At 45.6% G+C, this 25,344-nt stretch overlaps 1 protein-coding gene and 1 non-coding gene across 2 annotated transcripts in view; one reads left to right on the top strand and one right to left on the bottom strand.

The window, feature by feature from the left end:
• Nucleotides 1-25,344, bottom strand: part of LOC114897812 (kinesin-like protein KIF28P) — a 60,823-nt gene that overhangs the window by 2,646 nt on the left and 32,833 nt on the right. Inside the window, exons 11-20 of the mRNA XM_029226888.1 lie at nt 24,735-24,858; nt 23,553-23,697; nt 18,200-18,318; nt 17,450-17,557; nt 7,266-7,540; nt 5,610-5,744; nt 4,709-4,875; nt 4,351-4,457; nt 3,943-4,090; nt 3,475-3,665 (exon numbers count right to left, since the gene is read on the bottom strand). Of these exons, the coding sequence (XP_029082721.1) occupies nt 3,475-3,665; nt 3,943-4,090; nt 4,351-4,457; nt 4,709-4,875; nt 5,610-5,744; nt 7,266-7,540; nt 17,450-17,557; nt 18,200-18,318; nt 23,553-23,697; nt 24,735-24,858 (1,519 nt within the window). The remainder of the gene's footprint in view (nt 1-3,474; nt 3,666-3,942; nt 4,091-4,350; nt 4,458-4,708; nt 4,876-5,609; nt 5,745-7,265; nt 7,541-17,449; nt 17,558-18,199; nt 18,319-23,552; nt 23,698-24,734; nt 24,859-25,344) is intronic.
• LOC114900054 lies at nt 12,600-12,706 on the top strand. Its single transcript, XR_003794681.1, has one exon. It is a non-coding gene; the product is annotated as a U6 spliceosomal RNA (small nuclear RNA).

Here is a 25,344-nt window from a genome sequence, read left to right as displayed (position 1 = left end):
AGTATGTAGTTGTTTATATATTCTGGATACTAATCTTTGATGACAAATAATACACATAGATTCTCCCAGGTTGTGGCTTATAACTTTATTTTTAGTGTGTTTATCACACTGGTTTTTCCTTCTTTTTTATTGTGAGGTGTACAGACAAAAGGGTACCCAAAATGTATGCATAGGTACAGTTAAAGTGAACATACCTGCTCAAGAAAACACACTGCGTCTCGAGCGCCTCCTGGTCACACCCATTTCTCTACCCCCAGAATCAACCCTAACCTAAATTGTGTGATAATCATTTTCTCGCCGCCTAGAATGCAGCCCTAAACAGTATATTTTGCCTGTCTTTTGGGCATTTGTGCCATAAATTACTTATCTTCTGTGGATGTACATTAAGATGTTTCCATCTGGGGGCTATTATGGAAGATGGTGTTAAAATACAGCCAGTGCACGAGTGCTTGGGTTCCTACAGAATTTTTCAGCTGGTCCATCATCTGAACTACAGAACAGAAAATGACTTGAGTGACTATTTTCCCAGTTCTTTCAAGAATGGTGTATAACTAGTACCATTCTAGATAGGTAGGAGAGAAATTAATTCATTACATACATAGGATGCCTAGAAAGGTGGTTCTCAAACTTGAGTTTAAGGCAGAATCATCTGGAGGACTTGTTAAAGCACAGATTACTAGGCCTCACACCCAGAGATTCTGGTTCAGCAGGTCTGGGAGGGGACCCTGGAATTTGCATTTCTAACAAGATCCCAGATCATGCTGAAGCTGCTGGTGAGAAGACCACACTGTGAGAACCTCTGCCTCAGGGCATTAAGGTGCAGAGAAGTGCAGAACCAGTTTACTCTGTGGAGAAGAGGAGTTGAGTTGCAGGCTTACAGGGTAGATGCATCTCTGCCTTTTATTAGATAAATGGCAAACGGTTTTTTAAGTGGTTGTACCGATTTATACTCCTTCCAACGTGGCATGAAAGTTTCTGTTGCTTCATAGCTTTACCAAAACTTCATATTTTCAGACGGAAATTATTGTCCGTATGGTTACATTATACTAGCATATCACTGGTTTCAATTACTGTTTCCCAAATTATTTAAGAAGTTAAGCACGTTCTCATATTTATTGGCCATTTTTTTTGCGGTACACGGGCCTCTCACTGTTGTGGCCTCTCCCGTTGCGGAGCACAGGCTCCGGACGTGCAGGCCCAGCGGCCATGGCTCACAGGCCCAGCCGCTCCACGGCATGTGGGATCCTCCCGGACCGGGGCATGAACCCATGTCCCCTGCATCGGCAGGCGGACTCTCAACCACTGCGCCACCAGGGAAGCCCTATTGGCCTTTTTGATTTCCTCTTTTGTGAAGTTCCTGTTCGGGTCTTCTGACCATTTTTTCCTACTGGGTCAAAATCTATCTCTGTTTTTCTTTTTGGTTTGTAGTACTTTATTTTGAATATTAGCTCATTATATATTAAATGTGTTGCAAATGACTTTTCCTATCCCTTTCGACTTTGTTTTGGTTTCTGGACCAAACTTCACAATTTTAATATAGGTGAGTCTATCAATCTTTTTCTTTAAATCTAGGTATTTTTCTTGTCATGTTTAAATCCTTTTCCACCGTGAGGTCATGAAGACGTCTCCTAAAGTACCTTCTGTAAGCGTTAGGGGTTTACCTTTCACGTATAGGTCTTTAATTCTCACCTAAAATTGACTTCTAGGTATAGTTCTAGATAAGGCTCCAATTTCATTTATCTTCATATGTATTCTGAATGCTCTGAGCACTGTTTACTGAAAAATCCATCCTTGCCACACTCATCTTTGGTTGCACCTCGGTCATATATCAAGTCTCTAATTCTGAGTGAATCTATTTCTTGGCCTTCTTTTCCTTTGGTTATCTTACCTACATTTGGGCAATACCTTACCGTCTATTACAACAGCATTAAAATAAGCCTTGATATAGAGTAGGGCAAGTTCTCTACCTTGTTTTTGAGCCTTGGATTGTCTCGGCTAATCTTTGCTTTTGCGATTCCATCTATATTATAGGATCATCCTGTCAGATTCCATTACATTTTATTGGGATTATATTGAATCTCAGGAGACTTGACAGATTTACAGTAGCAAACCTTCCAAACCATGGAGCCATGGCATGTTTCTCCATTTATTTAGATCATCTTTAACATCTCTCAAACAAGCTTTAAAATTTTCTCCGTAGAAGTCCATACTTTATGTTAGCTATAGGCCTAAGTACTTCTTACATTTGATGCGATTATAAATGCTATCTTTTCGGGGCTTCCCTGGCGGCGCAGTGGTTGAGAGTCCACCTGCCAATCCAGGGGACACGGGTTCGTGCCCCGGTCCGGGAAGATCCCACATGCCGTGGAGCGGCTGGGCCCGTGAGCCATGGCCGCTGAGCCTGCGCGTCCGGAGCCTGTGCTCCGCAACAGGAGAGTCCACAACAGTGAGAGGCCCGCATACTGCAAAAAAAAAAAAAAAAAAGCTATCTTTTATTTTAAAAATTTTGTTCTATTGCTATTATATTCAAACATAATTAATTTTTAAATCCAGCAACCTTGTAATTTATTTATAAGTTCTTTTGGATTTTCTATTTACATAAACATGTCATCTGCAAATAATACTAGAGGCATCATGGTGTAGTGGGAAATAGTATAGACCATGGAACAGCCCTGGGTTTGGAGCTTGGCCGTGACACTGACTAGTTGTGTGTCCTTACGTAAGTTACTTAACCTCTCTTGTGCCTTAGATCCATCAACTGTATAATAAAGCTAATGATAGTACCTACCCATCAGGTTGTTGCGAGAATTGAGTCAGTAAATGTAAAAGCACTTAGTATTACATAAATATATACTATTATTATTATTACCCTTTTTTCCTTTCCAATCCTTATACCTTTTATTTCTGGGCTTGCTGCACTGGCTAGAACCTAAAGTACAATGTCAAACAGAAGTGAAGATAGCTGGCATCGGTGATTTACCGTTAAGATTATGCTTACTGTGTGTTCGTTTAAGATTGCCTTTATCAGATTAAGTAATGTCCATTTTATTCCTAGTTTGCTAAAAGTTTTTATCGTGGTAGGATGCTGAATTTTATCACATGCTTTTTTTGTATATATTGAAGTAATCATGATTTTTCTCCTATAATATCTTAATGTGATGAATTATATTTATTTGGTTTTATAATGATAAAGCGAACTTGCATTTCTGAGATACTCTGTACATCCTTAAGTGCAGGAATATCAGTGCTGCAGTGGCCACGGCTGCCTTGAACCAGCCAGATGTACACTAAAGTGAAAAATGGGAGCAGAGATGGGTGGAGCCCCGAAAGCAGCAGACTCACAGTGTTCTAGGCCTCAACCTGCTCTTCGGCTGAAACACACCCATGTCCCCACGCTCAGGAAATGCAGTTATATCAAACAGCTGCATTTAATGGAAAGAAATTCCTTTTGCTCCCAGGATTCTGGCTACTTACAGGAGGTTTATGATGTCTCAATTTGAGAAACTGCCCTCTTGCCACATTCATGCTTTGGTGGAACACCTTAAGAGCTTTGGCAAATGCTCTGTCATAGCTGGCTTGCTGGGTGCACATCTGATTAACCTCTCTGGCTGCTGGCAGTTGTGCTGTCATCCCAGTTAGCTTCAGGGTATTGGAAGGCTTATGTGCTGAGGTTGAAAGATAACATTTATTTATTCATCTATTTATTTATCCAGATATTTATATATTTAATTACCTTGGTGCATTTTACTACATCAGCATTTATCAGGCACCAGTTTGGACCCATTCAAAGAAATCTTACAAGGAAAAAAAGTTCCCCCCCTTTTTAAAAACTGAAACAAGATATTAACTCATTTAAAATCTCATCTCTTAGAAAGAAAATACACATCACAAATGTAGGAGTTTAGAGAAAAGCTAAACACCAAGACTTGAGCGGCCTCTTACCTTGTTGACTAGAACCAGTTTTCTCAAGAGATTCTTTAAGAAACACATTTTCCTCTCTGAGCACTCTGTTAATGTTTCTGAGCAGTTCTGTCTCCTGTTCTAACTTGAGCAGCTTCAGATAAAGTTCTGGTATCTGGTTTGATGTAGTCTACAAAAAACAGGTCAGTTTAGCCTTTTGCTGGATTATTTGCATACGCTTGGAGAGTGCCAGTTGTTCCTACCATGTGAAAACTACGTGGGGTGGAGGGGTGTGGTGACCAAGGTTTAAGACCCTCAGCGTTCACAGGAATAAATCAAGAAAAAGGTTTTTTAATGGGAAGGAACACTGATGATCCCCAAGCAACTGTCATCGGAGATATTTTTAGTCATCTGTGACATCTATTTTTAGTGTCACTTAAGTATACACACCTGGCCCTTATCCATCACAGCGGATATTTTCTTGGTGTCCACCATGATGTGGCCTTCACCTGTGACCATGAGGCCTGGCTGAGAGCAGCTCAGTTCGGCACAGCCTTCTGTAGTATGGAGGAGACACCATCAAGGAAAGAAATGTCTCAGTTGTCCAGCCCCCCTGTTGTGTGAGGAGATTTAAACCATATGATCACCTGTGGACTAAAAGCCAGAGGCCCAAGGGACGATAGCTCTCGGCCACAGCTGTCAAGACCCTGATCACCTCCCTCCATCTCCCTCCTCTGCAGCCCTAGGTATACAGACATGATATCTGACTGAGGAATGCACCATGCAAAAGAGGAAGTAAACATGGTACCTTGAAGGCCCCATAAATCAACAATGAGAGCATTTGTCTGTAAATAATTCAGAAACTCCTGAGATGCATTTAAGGCTGTAAATTGGACAGTCTCTTCAATTTGGGGATTCAGAATTTTCCACACAGGCTTGGTATATAAAGTGTTTGGAAGATCATAAATTCTGTACCTGAGACAAGAACAGAAAACATAACTTAAAACCATAAGGGATACATTTGTAAAGAAAAGTATTTGTAAAGAAAATTATAGCCTGCTTTGGTTAGTTGATAAAAGGTGACCTATAATTGATTCTCGTGATTGCCACCTCCAACATCTCAGCTATTCAAATGTGGGTATCATCATTACATAGATAATATTAAATGTCTAACAAAAAGAGAAAAGGATTTTGATAAATACTTTCCACTTAGATAATCTAAAATTGTTAATTTTCCACATGAGGTTGCAGTTTGTTTTTGTCCTTCAAAGCCTACCTTTTTTATTGCTTTATCTTTTAATATCCTTTTAGCTTAATTAGTTTAAGCTTTTAGTTTAAGCATATCTGGTGCCTCTGCCATATTGTAATACAGTCCTTTTGTTTCCAACTAAATAAAATAAACCCAATCGTCCTACTTAGATAACACAGTTTTACGGGATAGTCTTTCTGATAATTAAAATTTCTGACTCTGCTTCAGTTACTTAGGAGGATCAGTATGCGCTAATCACATACCACTGACCTGGAGGGGCACGCGGCTTATCTGTCTGTCAAACAGTTGGAGGAAATAGTCACTTGGGGGTTGAACAAGCCAAAAAACGTAAGAAAATGACATGATAGCTCATTCTTAAAACTTGAGGAAAGACTCCCTCCCACCAGGGCCCACAAAGTGGGCAGTTCGTGTTCAGCAGCTCTGCGGGGCAGGCTGGTACCCCATCTGAACACCCCGCTCTGCATCTTCCTTTAGCCACTTGGTGCCAAGGCACTGCACAATGCGAATCTGGAAATCCATTCTCTTGCCCAGCAGCTCCAGTGGGTCAATAACCACATCCTCCTCACCACGTGCTCTACAAACAGAAGAGGTAAACATTGTCACAGGTTAGTCTGGGTCCAAGCAAGTTAGGACTGTGATGTCAATGGGAATTACATAGACTCCTAAGAGATGGCCAGATTCTCTGAAGGAAGGATGGGTAATATTCCAGCTGTAGAATTCATTCATTCAAGAGACATATAACAAGAGCCCACTCCACGCTCTAGTACTTCAAGGTAAGATATGGACCGTCTCAAGGAGGAGACAGGAATATAACAGCTTCTTGCAGTAAATGTACCCAGATGTGGGTGCCAAACTAGCATTGAAGATTTAGGTAGGTTCCCAGTGGGATAGAGGGGCTGCCACCCAGAGAAAGCCAGCTGGCTGCCCAGATGCAGCCTCTCCGGGTGTCATCTACCGCAGTGAACTCCTCATGGTCTAGGGTCAACCCCAGGCCCTCAGGCTCAGAACCCAATAGGGACAGCTTTCCAACAGGGGACCTCTCTCACATCAATGAGCTCACAAAGATTGAAACCTGTAAACTAGAATGCTACTTTATTAATTCAGAGTGGGAAATATAACCATCAGGCAGCCTAGAAGCCCGAGGTAGCAAAATGACCAAGAAGTTTTTTTAGAGTCCCAGTAAAGACAGTGGGTCAGCGGTCATCTTGGTCTTTCAGTCACAGCACTTTGCAGTTTTCTTGCTCCCTTCTTCAGCCTGTTTCCTCTTCAGAAAGAGAAAAAGATTGCATCGGGTACCAATGAGGACCCTGGCACCGAGACCAGACCTCCTGCCAGCCTCTTTGCTTAGAATTGCTAAGAGACTTTAGCTTTTGTAAAAGCTCCCTTAACTGCCTTTGGCCCAAAGAGAGAAAACAGATGAGACGCCCTAAGGGGACAGTAAAGGTAATGGAGTGGGGTTAGAACAAAGGTTGGATAACAGCTCAGAATGAGGCCACATAAGGAAACAAAGACACCACAGTTCCTTCCTTGAGAAAAGGAACAAAGAAATTACCAGAGTCTGTGCAGGGAGATAGGCTGAGCTACAAAATGAGCTTTTCTGCTTCTGCCTCTTGGGCCTCATCAGCAGGGATGAGGACTTAGTACTGGAAAGAGCAAGTGGGTGTGGCCGGCACCAGACCTCACGGGGCGCTCCAGGGGGTGGGGGTGGGGCGGGGGCTGTGAGTAGAAGGTCCTACAGCACCCTTGGCTTCTCTACCAATGAGGTCTTTTGGTTCATGTCCACGTTTCCTTCTACTACACTCCTGCCTCTTTGCAGGATATCCTCCTCACTCCTTTGGTCCCTTAGGGCAGTGCTGAGCTGCTCAAAGGCTGCTGGACATGGGATTTTAAGTATTCCAGGTCAGCTGCTTTGGCTGCCATGGCAAAATCAGATTTGATAAAGCCAAATTATGAATGAACGAGTTCATTCATTTGCCTCACGAATGACCTCTTCAGGGTACCAAGCTGACCACCCCCTCCAGGAGAACTCAGGCGTGCTATGAGTTTTCTGTGTGGCCGACCCAGAACTAGACAAGGTGGCGGAGGAGATACCCACTGTCCTGTCGGGGAGCAGGGGCCCATGTGGATATGCAACACTGCCTCTTCTAGCCCGTCACAGTTCAGAAACTCCACTTGCTCTTCAAACTTCATGCAGTAGGCAAGTGACTGGAGCCAGATGTGAGCTGAGCCCAAGTGGATGACCTCAGCAGGATCCCAGAAAGGGTCATCTTCCTGAGCTACGTGGCTATCTTCTCCATCCAGAAAACGCTGGTAAAGTTCCTCCATTAGGAATTTCCTATTGATAAACTTGGCTTTTGACCAAATCCACACCTGGAAACACAAAGGTAGGTCGCCAATATTTGATTCCATCTGCTGCTCTAACGATTCATTTCTAAGGTTTTTCCCAGCATGCTGTCTCTGATGGGCTGGATTTTGTGTACCCAAGACCAATAACCCTCTCATCAAACTTAGCTTTGGTGAGGCCCTTCAAAAGCGCTACATTCATTCCTGACCTATTTACTTCAGCATTGCTGGATCCCAGGAAATGACTTAGAGGAAATGATGGAGTTAGAAAACAGACCCTCCCAGGAGAAATGAAGGCTTGTTGTACACAGAAGAATGACCCTCAAAGATGTCCATGTCCAAGTCGCTGGAACCTGTGAATATGTTACCTTATGGCAAAGAGGAATTAAGTTTGCTTATCAGCTGACCTTAAAATAGGGAGATTAGCTTGTATTATCCAGATAGGCCCGGTGTAATCACATAGCCCTTAAATGTGGAAGAGGGAGGTAGAAGAGGGGGTCAGAGAAAGAGAGATGGTGATGGAAGCAGGGCCAGAGGGATGCTATGTGGATGACTTTGAAGATGGCCATGAGCCAAGGAATGTTGGTGGCTCTAGAAGCTTGAAAAGCAAGGAAACATACTCTCCCCTCAAGCTTCCAGAAAGCAAAACATCCCTCCTGACACCTTGCTTTTAGCCCAGTGAGATCTGTGTTGGACTTTTAACCTACTGAACTATAAGATAATAAACTTGTGTGCTCACACCCAATGAGCAGAAAATCTAGGACAAGAGCCTGGTACTGTCTGTCCCTTCAGTAAGTGAGGGTTACCAGGAGGAGTGACCAACATGGAGGAGTAGGAAGTCCCTGAGCTCACCTCCTCCCATGAGCACACCAAAATTAGAACTTTTTTTTTTTATATAAATGTATTTATTTATTTATGGCTGTGTTGGGTCTTCGTTTCTGTGCGAGGGCTTTCTCTAGTTGCGGTGAACGGGGCCACTCTTCATCGCGGTGCACAGGCCTCTCGTTGCGGAGCATAGGCTCTAGACGCACAGGCTCAGTAGTTGTGGCTCATGGGCCCAGTTGCTCCGTGGCATGTGGGATCTTCCCAGACCAGGGCTTGAACCCGTGTCCCCTGCACTGGCAGGCAGATTCTCAACCACTGCACCACCAGGGAAGCCCAAAATTAGAACTATTTATAGGGCAACTATCGATGAGGAAGACCTGAAGTCGAGTAGAAAAGATCTTCTACAACTAAAGCTATAAAGAGGGAACCACCACAACGAGATGGGTAGGAGGGGTGGAGACACAGTGTAATCAAGACCTATAACCCCAGGTGAGCAACTCACAAGCAGGAAGATAATTACAATTGCAGGGGTTCTCGCCAAGGAGCGAGGGGTCTCAGCCCCACATCAAGCACCCTAGCCTGGGAGTCCTGCACTGGGAAGACAAACCTCCAGAACGTTTGGCTTTGAAGGTCAGCTGGGCTTACTTTCAGGAGAGCTAAAGGGCTGTGGGAAACGTAGACTTCACTCTTAAAGGATGCACCCAAAATCTCACACATTTAGAGACCCAGGGCAGAAACACTAATTTGAAAGGAGCCTGGATCAGACCCACCTGCTGATCTTGGAGAGCCTCCTGGAGAGGCAGGAGGCAACTGGAGGTCCCCGGGGGACATAGGTGCTGGGGCAGCCATCTGGGGGGCCTGTTCTACCAAGAGGACACTGGTGCTGACAAGCACATTTTGGAGTCCTCCCTCTAGTGTGCTAGTGCTGGGACCTGGCCCCGCCCACCAGCCAGTCAGCACCAGTCCTAGGATACCTCAGGCCAAGCAGGTAGTGGAAGGGGGCACAGCCCCATCCATCAGCAGGCTGCTGCCTAAGGACCCCCTGAGCCCCCAGCTGCTAGGGGACCCAGCCCCATCCACCAGAGGGCCCAGGACCCAGCCCTGCCCACCAGCGGGTTGATACCAACTCCAGGAATCACTAGGCCCCCACCCTGCCCACCAGTGGGCCAAAACCAGCTCCAGGACCCCCAGGACCATACAGCCAGAGACCCCAGGACACAGCCTCACTCACCAGCAGGTCAACAACTGTGGGACCTGCAGGACTCTGCAGCCATCAGGCCAGCACTAGCCCTAGGACCCCCCTGAGCCCCAACCCCACCCACCAGCAAGCCAACAGCAGTTCTGAGAAACTTGGGCATCTCTAGATCTGCCTCAGGATCCAGCCCCACTCACCAGTGGGCCGACACCAGAGTTGGGACACCCCAGGCCCCACCGCCAGCCATGTCAGGAGACAGCACCACCCACCAGCAGGCAAGCAGGCAAGAGTAGATCTGAGATCCCTGGCCTTGCAAACAGCCACCCCAGGGCCCAGCTCCACCCACCAGTGGGCCAGGACTAGCCCCAGAACCCCTGGGGCTCCACAGCTAGCCACCTCATAACACAGCCCCAACCATAAGTGGCTGGCAACCTCTACAAAAGGCAGGACCTGGCAACCAACCAGACTGGGGGCCAGCCATGCCTACCAGACCACCCACAGTAGTCATCCCACTACAACAGAAGGGCCCACACAGCCAGTATAGGTGGCATCCCTATAGCATATAGCTCTGGTGATCAGAGGGGAGGGCACTGCTGGGACACATAGGACAACTCCTACAAAAGGCCACTTCTCCAAGGTTGGGAGATGTAACCATATATTTCTACCAAATATATAGAAATAAAAAAGCAAATTAGTCAAGATAAGGCAACAAAGAAATATGTTCCAAATGAGGGAACAAAGATAAAAAAGAAGAACAAAATGAAATGGAGATAAGCAACCTACCCAATAAAGAGTTCTAAGTAATGATCATAAAGATGCTCAAAGAAATCGGGAGAAGAATGGAGTAACACAATGAGAATTTTAACAAAGATTTAGAAAATATAAAAAAGAACCAAACAGAGCTGAAGAATACAATAACTGAAATGAAAAAAATACACTAGAAGGAATCAACAGTAGATTAGATGATACAGAGGAACAGATCAGCAAACTGGAAGAGAGAGTAGTGGAAATCACCAAAGCTGAACATAAAAAGGAAAAAGAATTTTTTAAAGGAGGACAGTTTAAGAGACCTCTGGGACAACAACAACCATATTAACATTTGCATTATAGGGGTCCCGGAAGGAGGAGATGAGAGAGAGAAAAGGTCAGAGAACTTATTTGAAGAAATAATAGCTGAAAACTTCTCTAACCTGGGAGAGGAAATAGACATTCAAGTCCAGGAAGCAAAGAGAGTCCGAAACAAGATGATCCCAAAGATATCTACAGCAAGACACATGGTAATTAAAATGGCAAAAATTAAAGATAAAGAGAGACTCTTAAAAGCAGAAAGAGAATAGCAACAAGTTACATACCAGAGAACTCCCATATGGCTATTAGCTAACTTTTCAGCAGAAACTTTGCTAGCCAGAAGGGAGTGGCATGATATATTTTAAACGATGAAAGGAAAAAACCCTGCAACCAAGAATACTTGTACCCAGCAAGGCTATAATTCAGATTTAAAGGAGAGATAGGGTTTCATAGACAAGCAAAAATTAAAAGAGTTCAGCACCACTAAACAAGCTTTACATTCATGATAAAAACTCTCATCAGGTAGGTTTAAAGGGGACACATCTCAACATAATAAATGCCATTTATGACAAATCCACAGCTAACATTGTACTCATTGGTGAAAAGCTGAAAGCCTTTCCTCTAAAATCAGGAAAAAGACAAGGATGTCCACTGTTACCACCTCTAATTAACACAGTATTGGAAGTCCTAGCCACAGCCACCAGACAAGAAAAAGCAATAAAAGGCATCCAAATTGGAAGGGAAGATGTAAAACTGTCACTATTTGCAGATGACATAATTTGATATATAGAAAACCATAAAGTCTACACCAAAAGATTATTAGAGCTATTAAATGAATTCAGTAAATTTGCAGGATACAAGATTAATATACAGAAATCTTTTGCTTTTCTATATACTAATAATGAACTATCAGAAAGAGAATTCAAGAAAACAATCCCATTTACAATTGCAAAAAAGAGAATAAACTAGGAATATACTTAACCAAGGAGGTGAAAATCTATACTCTGAAACTATAAAACATTGATGAAGGAAATTGAAGATGATTTAAAGAAATGGAAAGATATCCCATGTTCATGGATTGGAAAAATTAATACTGTTAAAAAGTCCATACCTACCCAAAGCAATCTACAGATTTAATGCAAGCTGTATCAAAATTGCCATGACAGTTCTCAGAACTAGAGCAAACAATTCTAAAATTTATATGGAACCACAAAAGATCCCCAAATGCCAAAGCTGTCTTGAGAAGAAAGAATGAAGATAGAGGCATCATGCTCCCTGACTTCAGACTACACTACAAAGCTGCAGTAATCAAAACAACATGGTACTGGCACAAAACAGACATATAGATCAGTGGAACAGAACAGAGAGCCCAGATATAAAACCATGCACCTATGTTCAATTAATCTATGACAAAGGAGACAAGGATATACAATGGAGAAAAGACAGTTTCTTTAATAAGTGGTGCTGGGAAAACTGGATAGCTACATGTAAAAGAATGAAATTAGAACATTTTCTCACACCATATACAAATGTAAACTCAAAATGGATTAAATCCCTAAATGTAAGCCCTGAAACCATAAACCTCCTAGGATAAAACATAGGCAAAACACTCTTTGACATAAATCGTAGCATTATTTTTTTGGCTCTGTCTGCTAAGCAAAAGAAACAAAATAAAAAATAAACCAATGGGGGACGTCCCTGGTGGTCCAGTGGTTAAAACTCCCCACTTCCACTGCAGGGGGTGCAGGTTCGATCCCTGGTCAGGGAACTAGGCGCACTGTGTGGCATGGCCAAAAAAAACCCAGTGGGACCTAATTAAACTTAGAAGTTTTGCACAGCAAAGGAAACCATCAACAAAATGAAAACACAACCTACTGAATGGGAGAAAATATTTGCAAATGATATGACTGATAAGGGGTTAACATCTAAAATATATTAACAGCTTATACAACTCAATATCCAAAAAGCAAACAACCTCATTAAAGAATGGGCAGAAGAGTGCTCACTTTGGCAGCACATATACTAAAGCTGTAACGATACAGAGAAGATTAGCATGGCCCCTGCGCAAGGATGACATGCAAATTCATGAAGTGTTCCATATTCTAGAGTAAAAAAAAAATGCACAGAAGACCTAAATAGATATTTTTTCAAAGAAGATATACAGATGGCCAAAAGGAACATGAAAAGATGCTCAACATCACTAATCATCAGGGAAATGCAAATCAAAACCAGAGTGAGAGATTTTCTCCCACCTGTCAGAATGGCTCTCATCAAAAAAATCTACAAATAACAAATATTGGCCAGGATGTGAAGAAAAGGTAGCCCTAGCCCACTGTTGGTGGGAATGTTAATTTACACAGCCACTATGGAAAACTGTATGGAGGTTCCTTTAAAAACTAAAAATAGAGCTACCATATGATCCAGCAATCCCACTCCTGGGCATATATCCAGAAAAGAAACTCTAATTCAAAAATATACATGCGCCCCAATGTTCATAGCAGCTCTGTTTACAACAGCCAAGATGTGGAAACAACCCAAAGTTCCCATCAACAGACGATTGGTTAAAGAAGATGTGATATATATATATATATATATATATATATATATATATATATATACACACACACACACACACACACACAATGGAATATTACTCAGCCATATAAAAGGATGAAATTCTGCCATTTGCAACAATGTGGATGGACCTAGGGGTATCATGCTTATTGAAATAAGCCTGACAGAGAAAAACAAATATTGTATGCTATCACTCATATGTGGGTTCTAAAAAAATAAAACGAATGAATATAACAAAACAGAAACAGACTCACAGATATAGAGAACAAACTAGTGGCTGCCAGTGGGGAGAAGGAAGGAGGAGGGACAAAATACGGTAGGGGATTAAGAGTTACAAACTACTATGTATAAGATAAATAAGCTACAAGAATATATTGTACAGCACAGGGAATATAGCCAATATTTTATAATAACTTTAAATGGAGTATAATCTATAAATATATTGAATCACTATGTTTTCCACCTGAAATTAGTATGATATTGTAAATCAACTGTACTTCAATTTTAAAAAAATAACTAAAAAGAAACAGAGTCATAGATACAGAAAGCAAACAGGTTGTTGCTAGAGTGTAAGGGGGTCGGGGGAAGAAATAGTTGAGGGAGATGGAGAGGTACATACTCCCAGGCGCAAAGTAAGCGAGTCTTCAGTATGAAGTGGACAGTATGGGGAAGGTAGTCAATAATTATGAAACTATCTTTGTATCTTGATTGATGGTAACTAGACTGACGATCATTTTGAAATGCATAGAAATATCAAATCACTATGTTGGGTACCAGGAAGTAACACAGGGTTTTAGGTCAGTTATACTTTTAAAACAAACAATCTTATAGAAAAAGAGTTCAGTCTTGTAGTTACAGAGGCAGGGGTGGTGGGAAGAGGAACTGGATGAAGGCAGTCTAAAGGTACCAACTTATAGTTATCAATAAGTACTAGGGATGCGTGCAACATGATAAATGTAATGAACCCTGCTGCGCGTCGTACAGGAAAGCTGTTACAGAGAGTAAACCCTAAGAGTGCTCATCCCATGGGAAACAATGTTTTTCCTATTTCTTTAATGTTGTGTCTATATGAGATGACGGATGTTCACTAAACTTATTGTGGTCATCATTTCCTGATGTATGTAAGTCAAATCATTATGCTCTACACCTTAAATTTACACGGTGCTGTACCTCAGGTATCTCCTAATAAGACTAGAAGGAAAAAAGAAAAACGTGGTTACCGGGTAAGAGTAGCAATTCCTTCTGTGAGCAACTTGGAAAACACCAAAAAACTAACAGGTAAGTCATTCTCTCTCTGAGTGTTATGTATCTTGATAAAAAAAGGACATCCTCCAGACATAAAAAAGACTCCATTCTTTTTCTGTTTGCCCCAAGCAATGGCGAAGAACACAGTACTCCATCCCCAGAGGCGTGGTGAAGGCTACAGGAGACCTTGGCTGTGGCGCACGCAGCGCTGGAGCCGAGCACAACAGGAATTCTAGTCACGTGGGTTTTTAGAGACCTTTAGGCTAGGGAACTAAGAAAATGCGAATCCAGGTAATGAAAGCAGTCCACCGCCTCGTTACTGTGCCCTGCGGCGGATAAACTGACGTCACCCGGGCAGGTCAGCGAGGCCCCTGCGCCGACCCCCGCAGCCGGCCTGTGGGCCTGGCGCAGAGCGATCGCTGGGCTCTCGCAGCTCTTGGGCTGGTAGGTGCAGCCGCAGCACTGGCGGATAGAAAGCCCTCCCAGCCCCCAGCGGCCCTGGCTGCTCCCGGGTGGCTCTGACAGTCGCTGCCCTAACCCTGCGGCGGCGGCGGCGGAGCACCCACGGGTGCACGTGGTGCAGGGGTGAACATTCACACGATCGACCACCAGAAAAGCGCCACTCGTGTCCATACCTAGAACCCACTGCTGCTCTTCACCGGTCTTGTCTTTTAGCCTTCAAAATCACACACACACGAACGATCCAAGAAACTACCAGAGGTTACTACCAGCGTTTCACAGAGCTTTTGAGGAAGGCAGGACTTCATTTGAGGAATGTAACTAGTACTTTTAAAAGGTGAGAACGGACAGACTTGAAGATGACAGATCAGTAAGATTAATCTCTGCATGAGAAAAAAGAAAACTAGAAAAGAAATCACCGTAAAATTAATTAGTGCATAATCCCTTAAAAGAGAACGCAGTGCAGTTTATGCAGAAGCATTCCCATCAAACAGTTATCTGTGGCCATGACCGGGATGCCAGGTTGGAGCAAAAGAACAGCATCTCCGAATGCGCGCGGGCCCTCAGCTCTCCCACATGGCACACTGAGTAAAGTGTGAAAACATCATCTTGCATTCTCTTTCTGGTAATGGCAGGCTGTTACTCAGGTAACCCCTCTGCTACCAATAAAAAAGGCTGAATGAAATATTTTTTCAAATCACCTTTAAACCGTAATAAAAATAAACAATAATAAAAAGGAATAACATTGGGGGGGAAAGTTCAAAAAAAACCTAAAAATCTCCTTAAAGCAAAGTCTGACAAGATGGTAAGAAACTGTCAGAACAAATTCTGGGGTAACGCCTGGCCCCAGAGGAGCATATGGAATATTGGATCACCAAAGCTTCTTTGCCCTGATGGCATTCGCAGATTAAACAAAAGTCACACACACATTGAAGGTTCAGCTCCAAAGGCCTCATGGGACTTGGCATAGAAGTCAAGGCTGACTTTCCAGGATGTGGGGTCTTACTGAGACCCCTGAGAGCTACACTGGGAATGTGAGGTGAGCCAGCATCAAACATGCTGCTATGGATTGAATGTTGGTATGCCCCCCAAATTCATATGTTGAATCCTAACCCCCAATGTGATGGTATTAGGAAGTGTGGCCTTGGGCAGTGATTAGGTCATGAGGGTGGAGCCCACATGGTGGGATTAGTGCCCTTATAAAAGAGACCCCCAGAGAGCTCCCTTAGCCCTTCCACCATGTGAAGACACAGCAAGAGGACAACCATCCACGAACCAGGAGGTGGGCTCTCACCAGACACTTGGACCTGCCCTTGCCATGATCTCGGACTTCCCGTGTCCAGAACTGTGAGAAATAACTGTTTGTTGTTTAGCGCACTGGTCTTTGGTATATTGCTGTAGCAGCCTGGGTGGACAAGACATGTTTCTGCCTTCTTCCAACTCTAGGGGATGGAGGGGAGGCCACCTCGGTGCTGGTCAGAGAAAAAGAAGAAAAGGACAGGAACACATCTCAGGGGTTGTGGCTCAGGAACGGCCTTGCTCGGGTGTGCCTTCCGGGCGCCCACAGTTCGAGCAGTGGTCTTGGTGTCCCCAGCACCTGGCAGACACAAAGCCCCTTGGCCCGGCTGATGAGCACTCAAGCGTTTACCATGTGAACAGATACATTCATAACCTTTTCTCTGTTTGTCATATTTCACAATTTTAAAAAGTTTTTAAAGATTGGTCTTGACCCAGAAAATTTTGGCAACTTTAGGGCAACGAGCAGAAAAGTTAAACCCAGAGAAGCACCAGTTAGTCGTTCGGCAGAGCAGATCATCCAATGACGGAAAAGTCCCCAGCCACAGCCAGCCCCTCCTCCAGAGGCATGTTTGCTACAAGACTCACAGCTAAGGAGGCATGTGTACACCAAGGATTGGGAGGGAGCAGCCCACCCAAAGGTCACCTGAGAATTAGGGGCACATCCTCTGAAGATGCAGTAGGGAGTGAACATTTGGCTGGAGGGCTGCTCTGAAGGCATAAGGGACACCAACTCTAGGCCCACTCTTTTCTGTTAGGCAGAGGGAAAGGAAAGGGGTCTGAAGTGCCTAAGAAGGGCCTTCCTGACAGTGAGCAATGCCACAAATGGGAATGGACCAGCCAGTGGAGTTTACGGCCTCTTCTGGCGTCTTAGTGAAAGTGCGGATTTTCTCATTGCTCAGAACGGCAGCTCTGTCTCCCTCGGGCACTCGCACGAACACCACTATCCGTTGGACACACTCTCAGGCTCCCTTCTGGTTCTAAAGCTCTGGAGTCATGATAAAAATAAGCAGAAAGCATGGGTGGGAAAGCCCGTGCGTGGGAAAGATCCCAGGTCTTGGTGCTGTCGGGGAGAGACGCCGAGGAGGGGATCACGGAGAGGGTCCCCGCTCCCCAGAGGCTGTCCCCCAGAGTCCCACTCACACTTGGAACCTGTCTGGCCCCTTCGCTGGGTCTCCACAAGCTGTAGCAAGTAACACTAACCTGCATCCCTAGGAAAGCTCCTCAGAAACTCTTTGTGGAGTCTCACACCTGCCCCCAAGGAGCAGCCTCACCTGACGAGTCCTCTGATTGGTCACCTTCACCATGACCTCTTTTTGTAGGTCACAGCCCCTGGAATCTGACGACGCTAAGTTCTTCACTTTCAGCTCCATGTTAAGTCCCTGATAAGAAAAAGACTTCTCACTAAATAATCCTACTTTCATCAGCCTATACCATCTTTGAAATTTATTTTTCATTCTCTCCACACTCAGGCTTTCTAAAAGAAGATGGTCCACCTCTTGCTCCTTGGAATTTCCATCAAGAGAAAAGCCAAAGCACCAGAATTTCTCAACAGTATTCTGGAACTAACACGTGTAGGCCTCACCAAAGTGACTGAATCTCATGCAAGTTTCCCGATGATTGAGATCCTGTGTCACCAGACAGCGAATGCCAGCCCAGGCCTTCTCTGTGGCAGAGAAGCCACCAGCGTGCCTGCACCCAGAGAGGGCCTCTGGAGGACAGTCTGGGGTGGGGTGGCCATGGCAAGCTAATGTTGGTCTGGGGTCCTGGTGGTCCCAGAGCCGTGGGGGCCAGAGGTGGAAGGAACGGACTCGAGGCTGGGACTGGGGAGGCCCGGGTGTTGGCTGAGGCCCTGTCACTAGTTCACTGTGGGGTCTTGGGCAAAGCACCCGCCCTCTCCAGGCCCACGTGTCAGGCGTGTCTACACCATGAAGCCAGTGCAGGGCGATGGGAGTGAGGGGTGCATTGAACCTGTTCTCTGAGGTCCTTTCTGGAGCTGGGATTTTACCGTTTTCTGGCCTTACCTTCTTCAGCTCTTCACTCATTTGATTTGCTTCTGCAACCAGCGGCATCAGTTTGATGTAGTCCTGGAACACAGCCAGGACACTGGGGTCTGCCTTGCCATCCCCACTGTTCACAGCACCTAGGAAAGATCGGAGAGGAAGGGAAAGTCACTCACTGGTTCTAGGATACTTTTCAGCCATGAATAAATTTACACACTCCTTGGTTCCTTCATTCAGTCGTTCATTCAACTGTTCACCAAATGTTTACATTTTAAAATTACAAGCATGTAAAAGAAGAGATACACGTACATGCATAACTGAATCACTTTGCTGTAGACCTGAAACTATCGCAACATTGTTAATCAACTACGCTCCAATAGAAAATAAAAAGTTAAAAAAAATTACAAGCGGGCTTCCCTGGTGGCGCAGTGGTTGAGAGTCCGCCTGCCGATGCAGGGGACACGGGTCCGTGCCCCGGTCCGGGAGGATCCCACACGCCGCGGAGCGGCTGGGCCCGTGAGCCACGGCCGCTGAGCCTGCGCGTCCGGAGCCCGTGCTCCGCAACGGGAGAGGCCACAGCAGTGAGAGGCCCGCGTACCACACACACACAAAAAAAATTACAAGCATGTAATAAAACAAACAAACAAACAAAAACCAAGAAAGAAAACTAAGTGAGGAGGAGAGGACACTGCCTGGCTTTACTTAAGCAATTGCTCAACTTAACCCAAGAATCTCGGCAGCATTGTGACAGGAGGCCTTCTGCCTCCAGTTTCCCATCTTGGTCTCAGGGTCCTTGACCCAAGGTGGCTCCACACTCTCCAGGGAGGTGGCTGGGGCAGGAAGAATACAGTTGGCTAAAGGAAGGTCTGGGGATTTCTCGAGAACCGCAGCTGGCACAGAAGCAACCTGTTCTTACTTCTGCTTGGGGTGGCTTGGAGGAGGGGATCACGGAGATGAAGGGTGAGCCAATCCCCCTGCCAGACCTCGGTTGGTGCTGCCTTGTGCCAGGAGCTCTCAACTATGTAGGGATTCCCTGCCCTGAGGTCTGACTCCCCAGAACTGCCCAGCAGCCGCCTTGCTGAGGACCTACAGTCTTTGCTGGCACTGAGCACCTTCAGCCCAGCGTCTGGGGCTTGTTCGACCTCATTGTGCTGCCAGCCCTGGGCTGGGAGGCCAGGTGTGCCGTCAATTTATTTTGCTAAAATTCTGAAGAAAAATCTTTGGTATACGAAAAAGGGAGGAACTATTTTGCACATATGTAGGCACACCCCACAGCTCTCCAAGCATGGGTTTATAAGGCAAGTTCAGGCAGGGCGCGCGGGCTGGAGAGAAGGTACCGGCACACGTGAGATGCTCCTCGTTTGGGAAGCCCAGCACAGCCAGAGACCTCAGTGGAGCCCAAGCTCACATGGCTTCCAGGGGCCCTGGTACCATGGCCTCCCCTGAGGGGAGTGAGCCGGGGTCTGGAGATGGGAGGGGAGGTAAGGTGGTCAAGAGCCTCCATCTGAGGCGAGGGAAGAGATGGACAAAGGAAGATGCCAGAGCTCCTGAATGCTCCTACGGATGAGGAATCCCAGGTTGTTGGGCAGTGGAGGCTGGGCTGAGAGGATAAGGGGAGGCTTTGACTCAGAAACCTAAGGCTGTAATTTATTCTAGGCTAGGATCTGGTTTTTGTTCATCACCGTCTCTCCAGGCTCCCAGTCAGCATCTTTAGCTGTTGGGCCGTAGCTTCTATAGGCCCAGAAGGCCCCTGGGTGGGGCTGGGAGGTGAGTGGGGAGGACAGACCCCAGCCTACCCTGCCCTGGGGGGAACCCGATGTCCAGGCATGGGCCTCCTGGGGCAGGCTGTTCTCAGACAGATCAGAGCAGGACGTGCCCACATTTGGGCCCTAGGTCATGCACGTGTGCATGACTAAGCTTCTGTGTGGGAGCTGATCTGGTTAATCTCATTCATCATTCATTCAACAAACACTTGCTGAAGGCCCATTGCTAGGCCGTCATCAGACTCTGGGGATTCAGAAGTGAACCCGCTCTCGTCAGCTCTGTAAGGACAGGGCATTTCTTTGCTCACTGCTGGATCCCCAGGGCTTAGAACCACATCTGGCACATAGTAGGAGCTCAGTAAATACTTGTTGAGTGAAGGAATATATAAGTGAATGGGTAAACAAGAGAAAAAAAAATCCCAGCTAGAGCTTATATTCTCAGGTGGACAAATGAATAATAGTCAAACTAATAAATAAAATAATTTTAAAATGTGATGAATGCTAGGACAGAAATAGAGTTAAATAAGAAAGAATAAACAAACGAAGCCAAGAAAGGGGAAGATCTATCTGAGGAGGTAATTTTTGAGCTGAGAGATGAAAGATGAAAATGAGCCAAAGATGGAAAGAAAAACAAGCAATAAGTGCAAAGGCCCTGAGGCAGAAAGGGCTTGATGTGTTGGAGGAGCAGAAAGGAGACCAGTGAGGTTCAAACTGGGGTGAGGAGAGAGTGGTGTGAGATGGGGTTGGAGAGAGAGCATGAGGTAGATCATAAAGGGCCTTCAAGAACGTGGTAGGGAGTTTGGGTTTTATTCTAAGAACACTGAGAAGTTGGTGAATATTTTGCAGCCCAAGCGTATCATGATCTGATAAGTTCCGAGACGACTACACTGTTCAGGTAAGAGAAGATGACTGCTTGCACTGAAATGGTGGTACAGGAGGATGGAGAAAAGGCAGACTGGATGAAGACGTGAGGGAAAGGAGGAGGCCTAGATTTTTGCCTTGAGCAGTTGTTTGCCAAGATGATAAGTCCTGGGAATGAGAACAGGCTTGGAGTGAGTGGGGAGTCAAGGCTCTGTTTTGGACACTTTCATGTTGAGATGCCTGTGAGTCATGCAAACAGAGATATCAAGAAGGCAGCTGGATCGGGGTGTCAAGAGATAGCAAGGGACGGCAAGAAGACAGAGGAGCTGAGGGTTGTCAGCACAGATGGCACTTAGAGCCACTGAGAATGATGAGAGCAGAGTGGGGAAAGCATCCATCTAGAGAAGAGTCCCAAGGTCCAAGCTCTGGGGCTCTCCAAATTTCAAGATGGGTAAGATGAGGAGAAGCCGGGAAAGGGAATGTGGAAGAAGTGGCCTAGAAGAAAACCAGGAGAACATACGGTTCCAAGAGTCAAATATTTCAAAAAGGAGAGAGGGCTCAACCACGTAAGATGTTGCTGAGACCTCGGTAAGATGTGTGCAGACAAGTGCCTGCTAGATCTGGAATGCAGAGGGATCAGGGTCAGGCACGAGTGGGACAGAAGCCAGACTGGAGATGAGAAAATGGAAACAACTTCCTAGTTTTCTATAAAAGGGAACAAAATGAAATATGGCAGTAGCTCGAGGGAGATGTGGGTCTAAGTGTTTGTTTTTATGGTGGAAGACAGTGGAGCATGTTTGCATGTGATAGAATGACCCATGGAGAGCATTCAGTGATGCAGGAGGGTGAGAGGAGGGGGCTCTTCAGAGACAAATGCTTGAGAAGGTGAGAGGGATGGAATCCAGAGGACAGATGGAGAAAATGGGCAAACATACTATGTTCGCCCACCAAGAGAAAGATAAAAATAAACCCTGTGGTATTGAACTGGAATTGGAGGTATTACTAACTTATGGTTTTACAGAATAGGTGAAGCTATGTGTGTGGGAACCATGTACCTATACAGCAGTTTGCACACATAGTCCCAGATCTTGATTTATAAATGTCCCTCTCCACCAAAAGGAATCAGGATCCTTGGAGAAATGACTGACACCATAGCTGGGACTGAGAGCCCACGAGACAAACCTGGAACATTTTTTGATGCCAGAAAGTAGGCTAGTGTTTAAAGAATGAGGAGGAATGTCAGGAAGACACAGAATCCAGCTTGAAGGGGCTCCCACTGGCCAAATCCAGGACAGTTTGCACATCAAAATAAATTATGAAAGCAACGGCTTATAACTTATGGAGTAAAACAGGACTCTATGAGTTCACAGTGACATAAATAAATGAATAAACAAATAAATAGGAGGGAACACATTTCTTGTAGTAACATTGTTTCAAATAAAGGTAGAAGAAATGGTGGAGCTAGAAATTCACCATTTGACAAAAATCATACTAATCACCCAATGATCAAAGGATGATAAAATTAGTGGATGAAAGTGTGATGAGGTATAGGATACCTACATATCAAAGTCTCTCCCCGTAAAATATTTATTAATTAAAAAGATAGGATTAGTCATTTTACCGTGGAGAAAACTGGCAGACACCCCCCTAACCAAGTGATCACAAAAAATGGGCAACCTGACACCATGTGCCTTCTGATGTGAGGCACAGAGGCTACAACGTCACTTTGCTGGCATTCCTGCCAAAAATGTATCACCCCAGTCCCATCAGGAGGAAACATCATAAAAACCCAAACAAAGGAACATTATACAAAATGATTGGCCTTTAGGAAGTATACAATGTGGTGTTTAAGGATAAAGGAGCATCATGTCTGCAACTTACTCTGAAATGGTTCAGGAAAAAAATTATATATATATATGTGTACATATATATATACACACACATATACATATATAATAAAGCAAATGCAGTAAAATATTTAAACAGGAAATCTGAGCAGAGTGTGTTTGAGAGTTCGGTGCACTACTCTTGAAACTTTTCCGTACCTTTCAAGAAATGTCAGAGTTAAGAATAACCCACAAAATGCTTGCCCACCTTGGCAAGGGGCTCCAGAGAACTGGGGCTAAAGGCGTCTGAGCTCAAAGACAGGCTGGCTGACTCTTGGCCAAGATGCTTTGGGAAGTGTGCCCATGAGAGAGCCACATGGTGACCACAGAAGAAAAGGTTTCAGGGGCAAAAGGGAGAGCTGTCAAGACGTCATACAAAGCATGGAGATAGGGCCAAAGGATGACTTCCCTTTCCTAGCAGAGCCCGTGTAAGGAGCTTCCGGTCCCCCAGGGGGCTGCAAAGGGGGCAGGGGGTACCCTCAGTACTGACTACTGATTAGGGCCAGACTCTGAGCCGTTAGATGTTAATTTACAGAAGACTAAATTTAGAAGACTGGCACACTGAAATGAATTTTTGTCCAGGAGAAGATTATCTCCCTGAAGGCATGAATTAGCTGTGCCGGACCCAGCAAGCACATTTCAGCATCCTCCTATCCCAGCGTTGTAGCCACTCTCTCCTCCTCGAAACAAATCTTTGACGTGTGCTCACTCTGTATGAAAATCATACCTTTACTTTCCTAAACATTGTATTTTGACACAATTAAAAGATTATTTCCTTAAGGAAGGCAGGAGAGCACACAGTGGAAGTGGCTGCTTTCACACCCGCCCATGGAAAATGCCAGCAGTCAGGCCCAGGCTGCTCACCGAGCGTGTCCACACTCACTCCCTCCGAAGCCGCTCTCTCCAGCTGGAAAAAGTCATAATCAAATCTGCTCAAGTCCTCACTGCCTCGCTCTGAAGGAAACCCGATGTAGAGGTAGGCGCTGTTGGATCCCAAAATAATTCGGTCCTAGGGAGGAGAGAGTGGGCTCGGAGGGAAGAGGCCAGAGGAGGTGAGCCAGCTCCTCTGTGTAAATCCTGAGACCCTGTTTATCCCCCAAACAGGAAAGAGACCCATAAACGAGGAGGGAAGAGGGGGCCTCTTGCTTTTTCGTGCTTTCACTGACTCCTTCCTTTATTCCACACTCTCCACCAGGCGCTGAGAGTCGGTGGGGACCGGGCAGACCCATCCCTCCCCTCCGGGACTTGATGAACTAACGATGTAATCACAGCGATGTAATCACAGCCCAGCCCATGCGGGATGCTGGGAGGAAAAGGGCGGGCCTTCCGCAGAGTGTATGGGGCCTAATTTACACTGGGGATTAGAGAAGACCTCCTGGAAGGTGCACTATTTAAGGCGACACGTCAAGTGTGTTAAGTTTCGGCGAGGCTGAGAAGGCCGCTGCCCACCAGAGCCTGGCACGTTTTGAGCATCCAAGGGGTCGTGTGACCAAGGGAAGCCCAGGCAGAGCAGTGAGGCCAGAGAGGCAGGAGATGGGCCGGCTCCCTCGGGTGTCCTAAAAGGGAGGTCATCGAAGGATTTCCGAGAAAGGGGTGGCCTGCTCCAGTGTGCTTGTCTAAAAGGCTCTCTGTGGCTACAGGTGGAAAAGGGACTGGAGAGGGGCCTAGAGCCCCTGTGCTGCTGGGACTCGGGCCGGGGTGGTGGCAGGAGACGGGGAGAGCCCGAGGTTGGCAAGGGGCTGGCAGTCCCTTTCCACGGCAGGTTTTAAAAATCTAAAAAGTCATACGGGGGTTAGAGCTGGAAGGATTTTGGCGATCACCTAGTTCACCCCTCTCTGCTTTATGGGCGAGGCCCAAGGAGGTGAAGTGACTTCCCCAGGACACACGGGGAGTTAATCTCAGGTCTCCTGAGCCCACAGCTGTGACCTTGTCATCACTGTGACACGTAGCAGAGGGACACGAGGGCGTTAGCTCCCAGCCCTGCCCACCTCCCTCCAGCTCCCTCGGACAAACTTAGAAACCCTGTGGCTCCGCAGGAGAGTTTACCAAATGCTGCAGCTTCGTCTTGGTCGTGATGGACACCCCGTTAACGATGACCTTGCATTTGCCGTGTGGAGTCACCGTCACTTTACCATCTGAATTTGTGAAGGAAGCGTGTTTATCTGAAATTCTAAAAGGATAAGACTGTGTCTAAGAGACCAAATAAATTACGATTTTAGTGAACAGTTTAGATCGTTCTTTGTCATTTGCACAATCAGGTAAGCCCTACAGCTGCCAAGGAAGCCCTGTGGGGCTCCTGTGTGCTGGCTCAGTGGGTGGAGATGGAGAGGTGGGTGTGAGGGACTCTGCCCTCCAGCGGGGACACAACAAAGCAATCATTTCTTAGTGGAACCCTGCCCCTCCCCCACCCCAGTACTAGATCCCTCAGGGGTTGCACAGGCCTGTAGGATTGAGAGGAGGGGAAATGGAAAGATAGGTGTTTAGGAAGAGACACTTGGAAGGTGACTTAATAATGTGGCCACATATTGCTGAGAAGTTTAGGTCTGGTTCTTGGTCTTTATCTATACAAATCCAGACTTGAGATGCTATAGGATTTGGAGTCAGTATCAGAGGTGTCAGATTGGCTGCCCAACAGACGTCATCTCTGTGCCCTGAA

The sequence above is a fragment of the Monodon monoceros genome, unplaced genomic scaffold, assembly GCF_005190385.1.
Source record: "Monodon monoceros isolate NGI ecotype Baffin Bay Population unplaced genomic scaffold, NGI_Narwhal_1 Super_Scaffold_18, whole genome shotgun sequence".
NCBI lineage: Eukaryota > Metazoa > Chordata > Mammalia > Artiodactyla > Monodontidae > Monodon > Monodon monoceros.
Note: the sequence above shows the minus strand (reverse complement) of the source record. Positions and strands in the feature narration are given on the sequence as shown.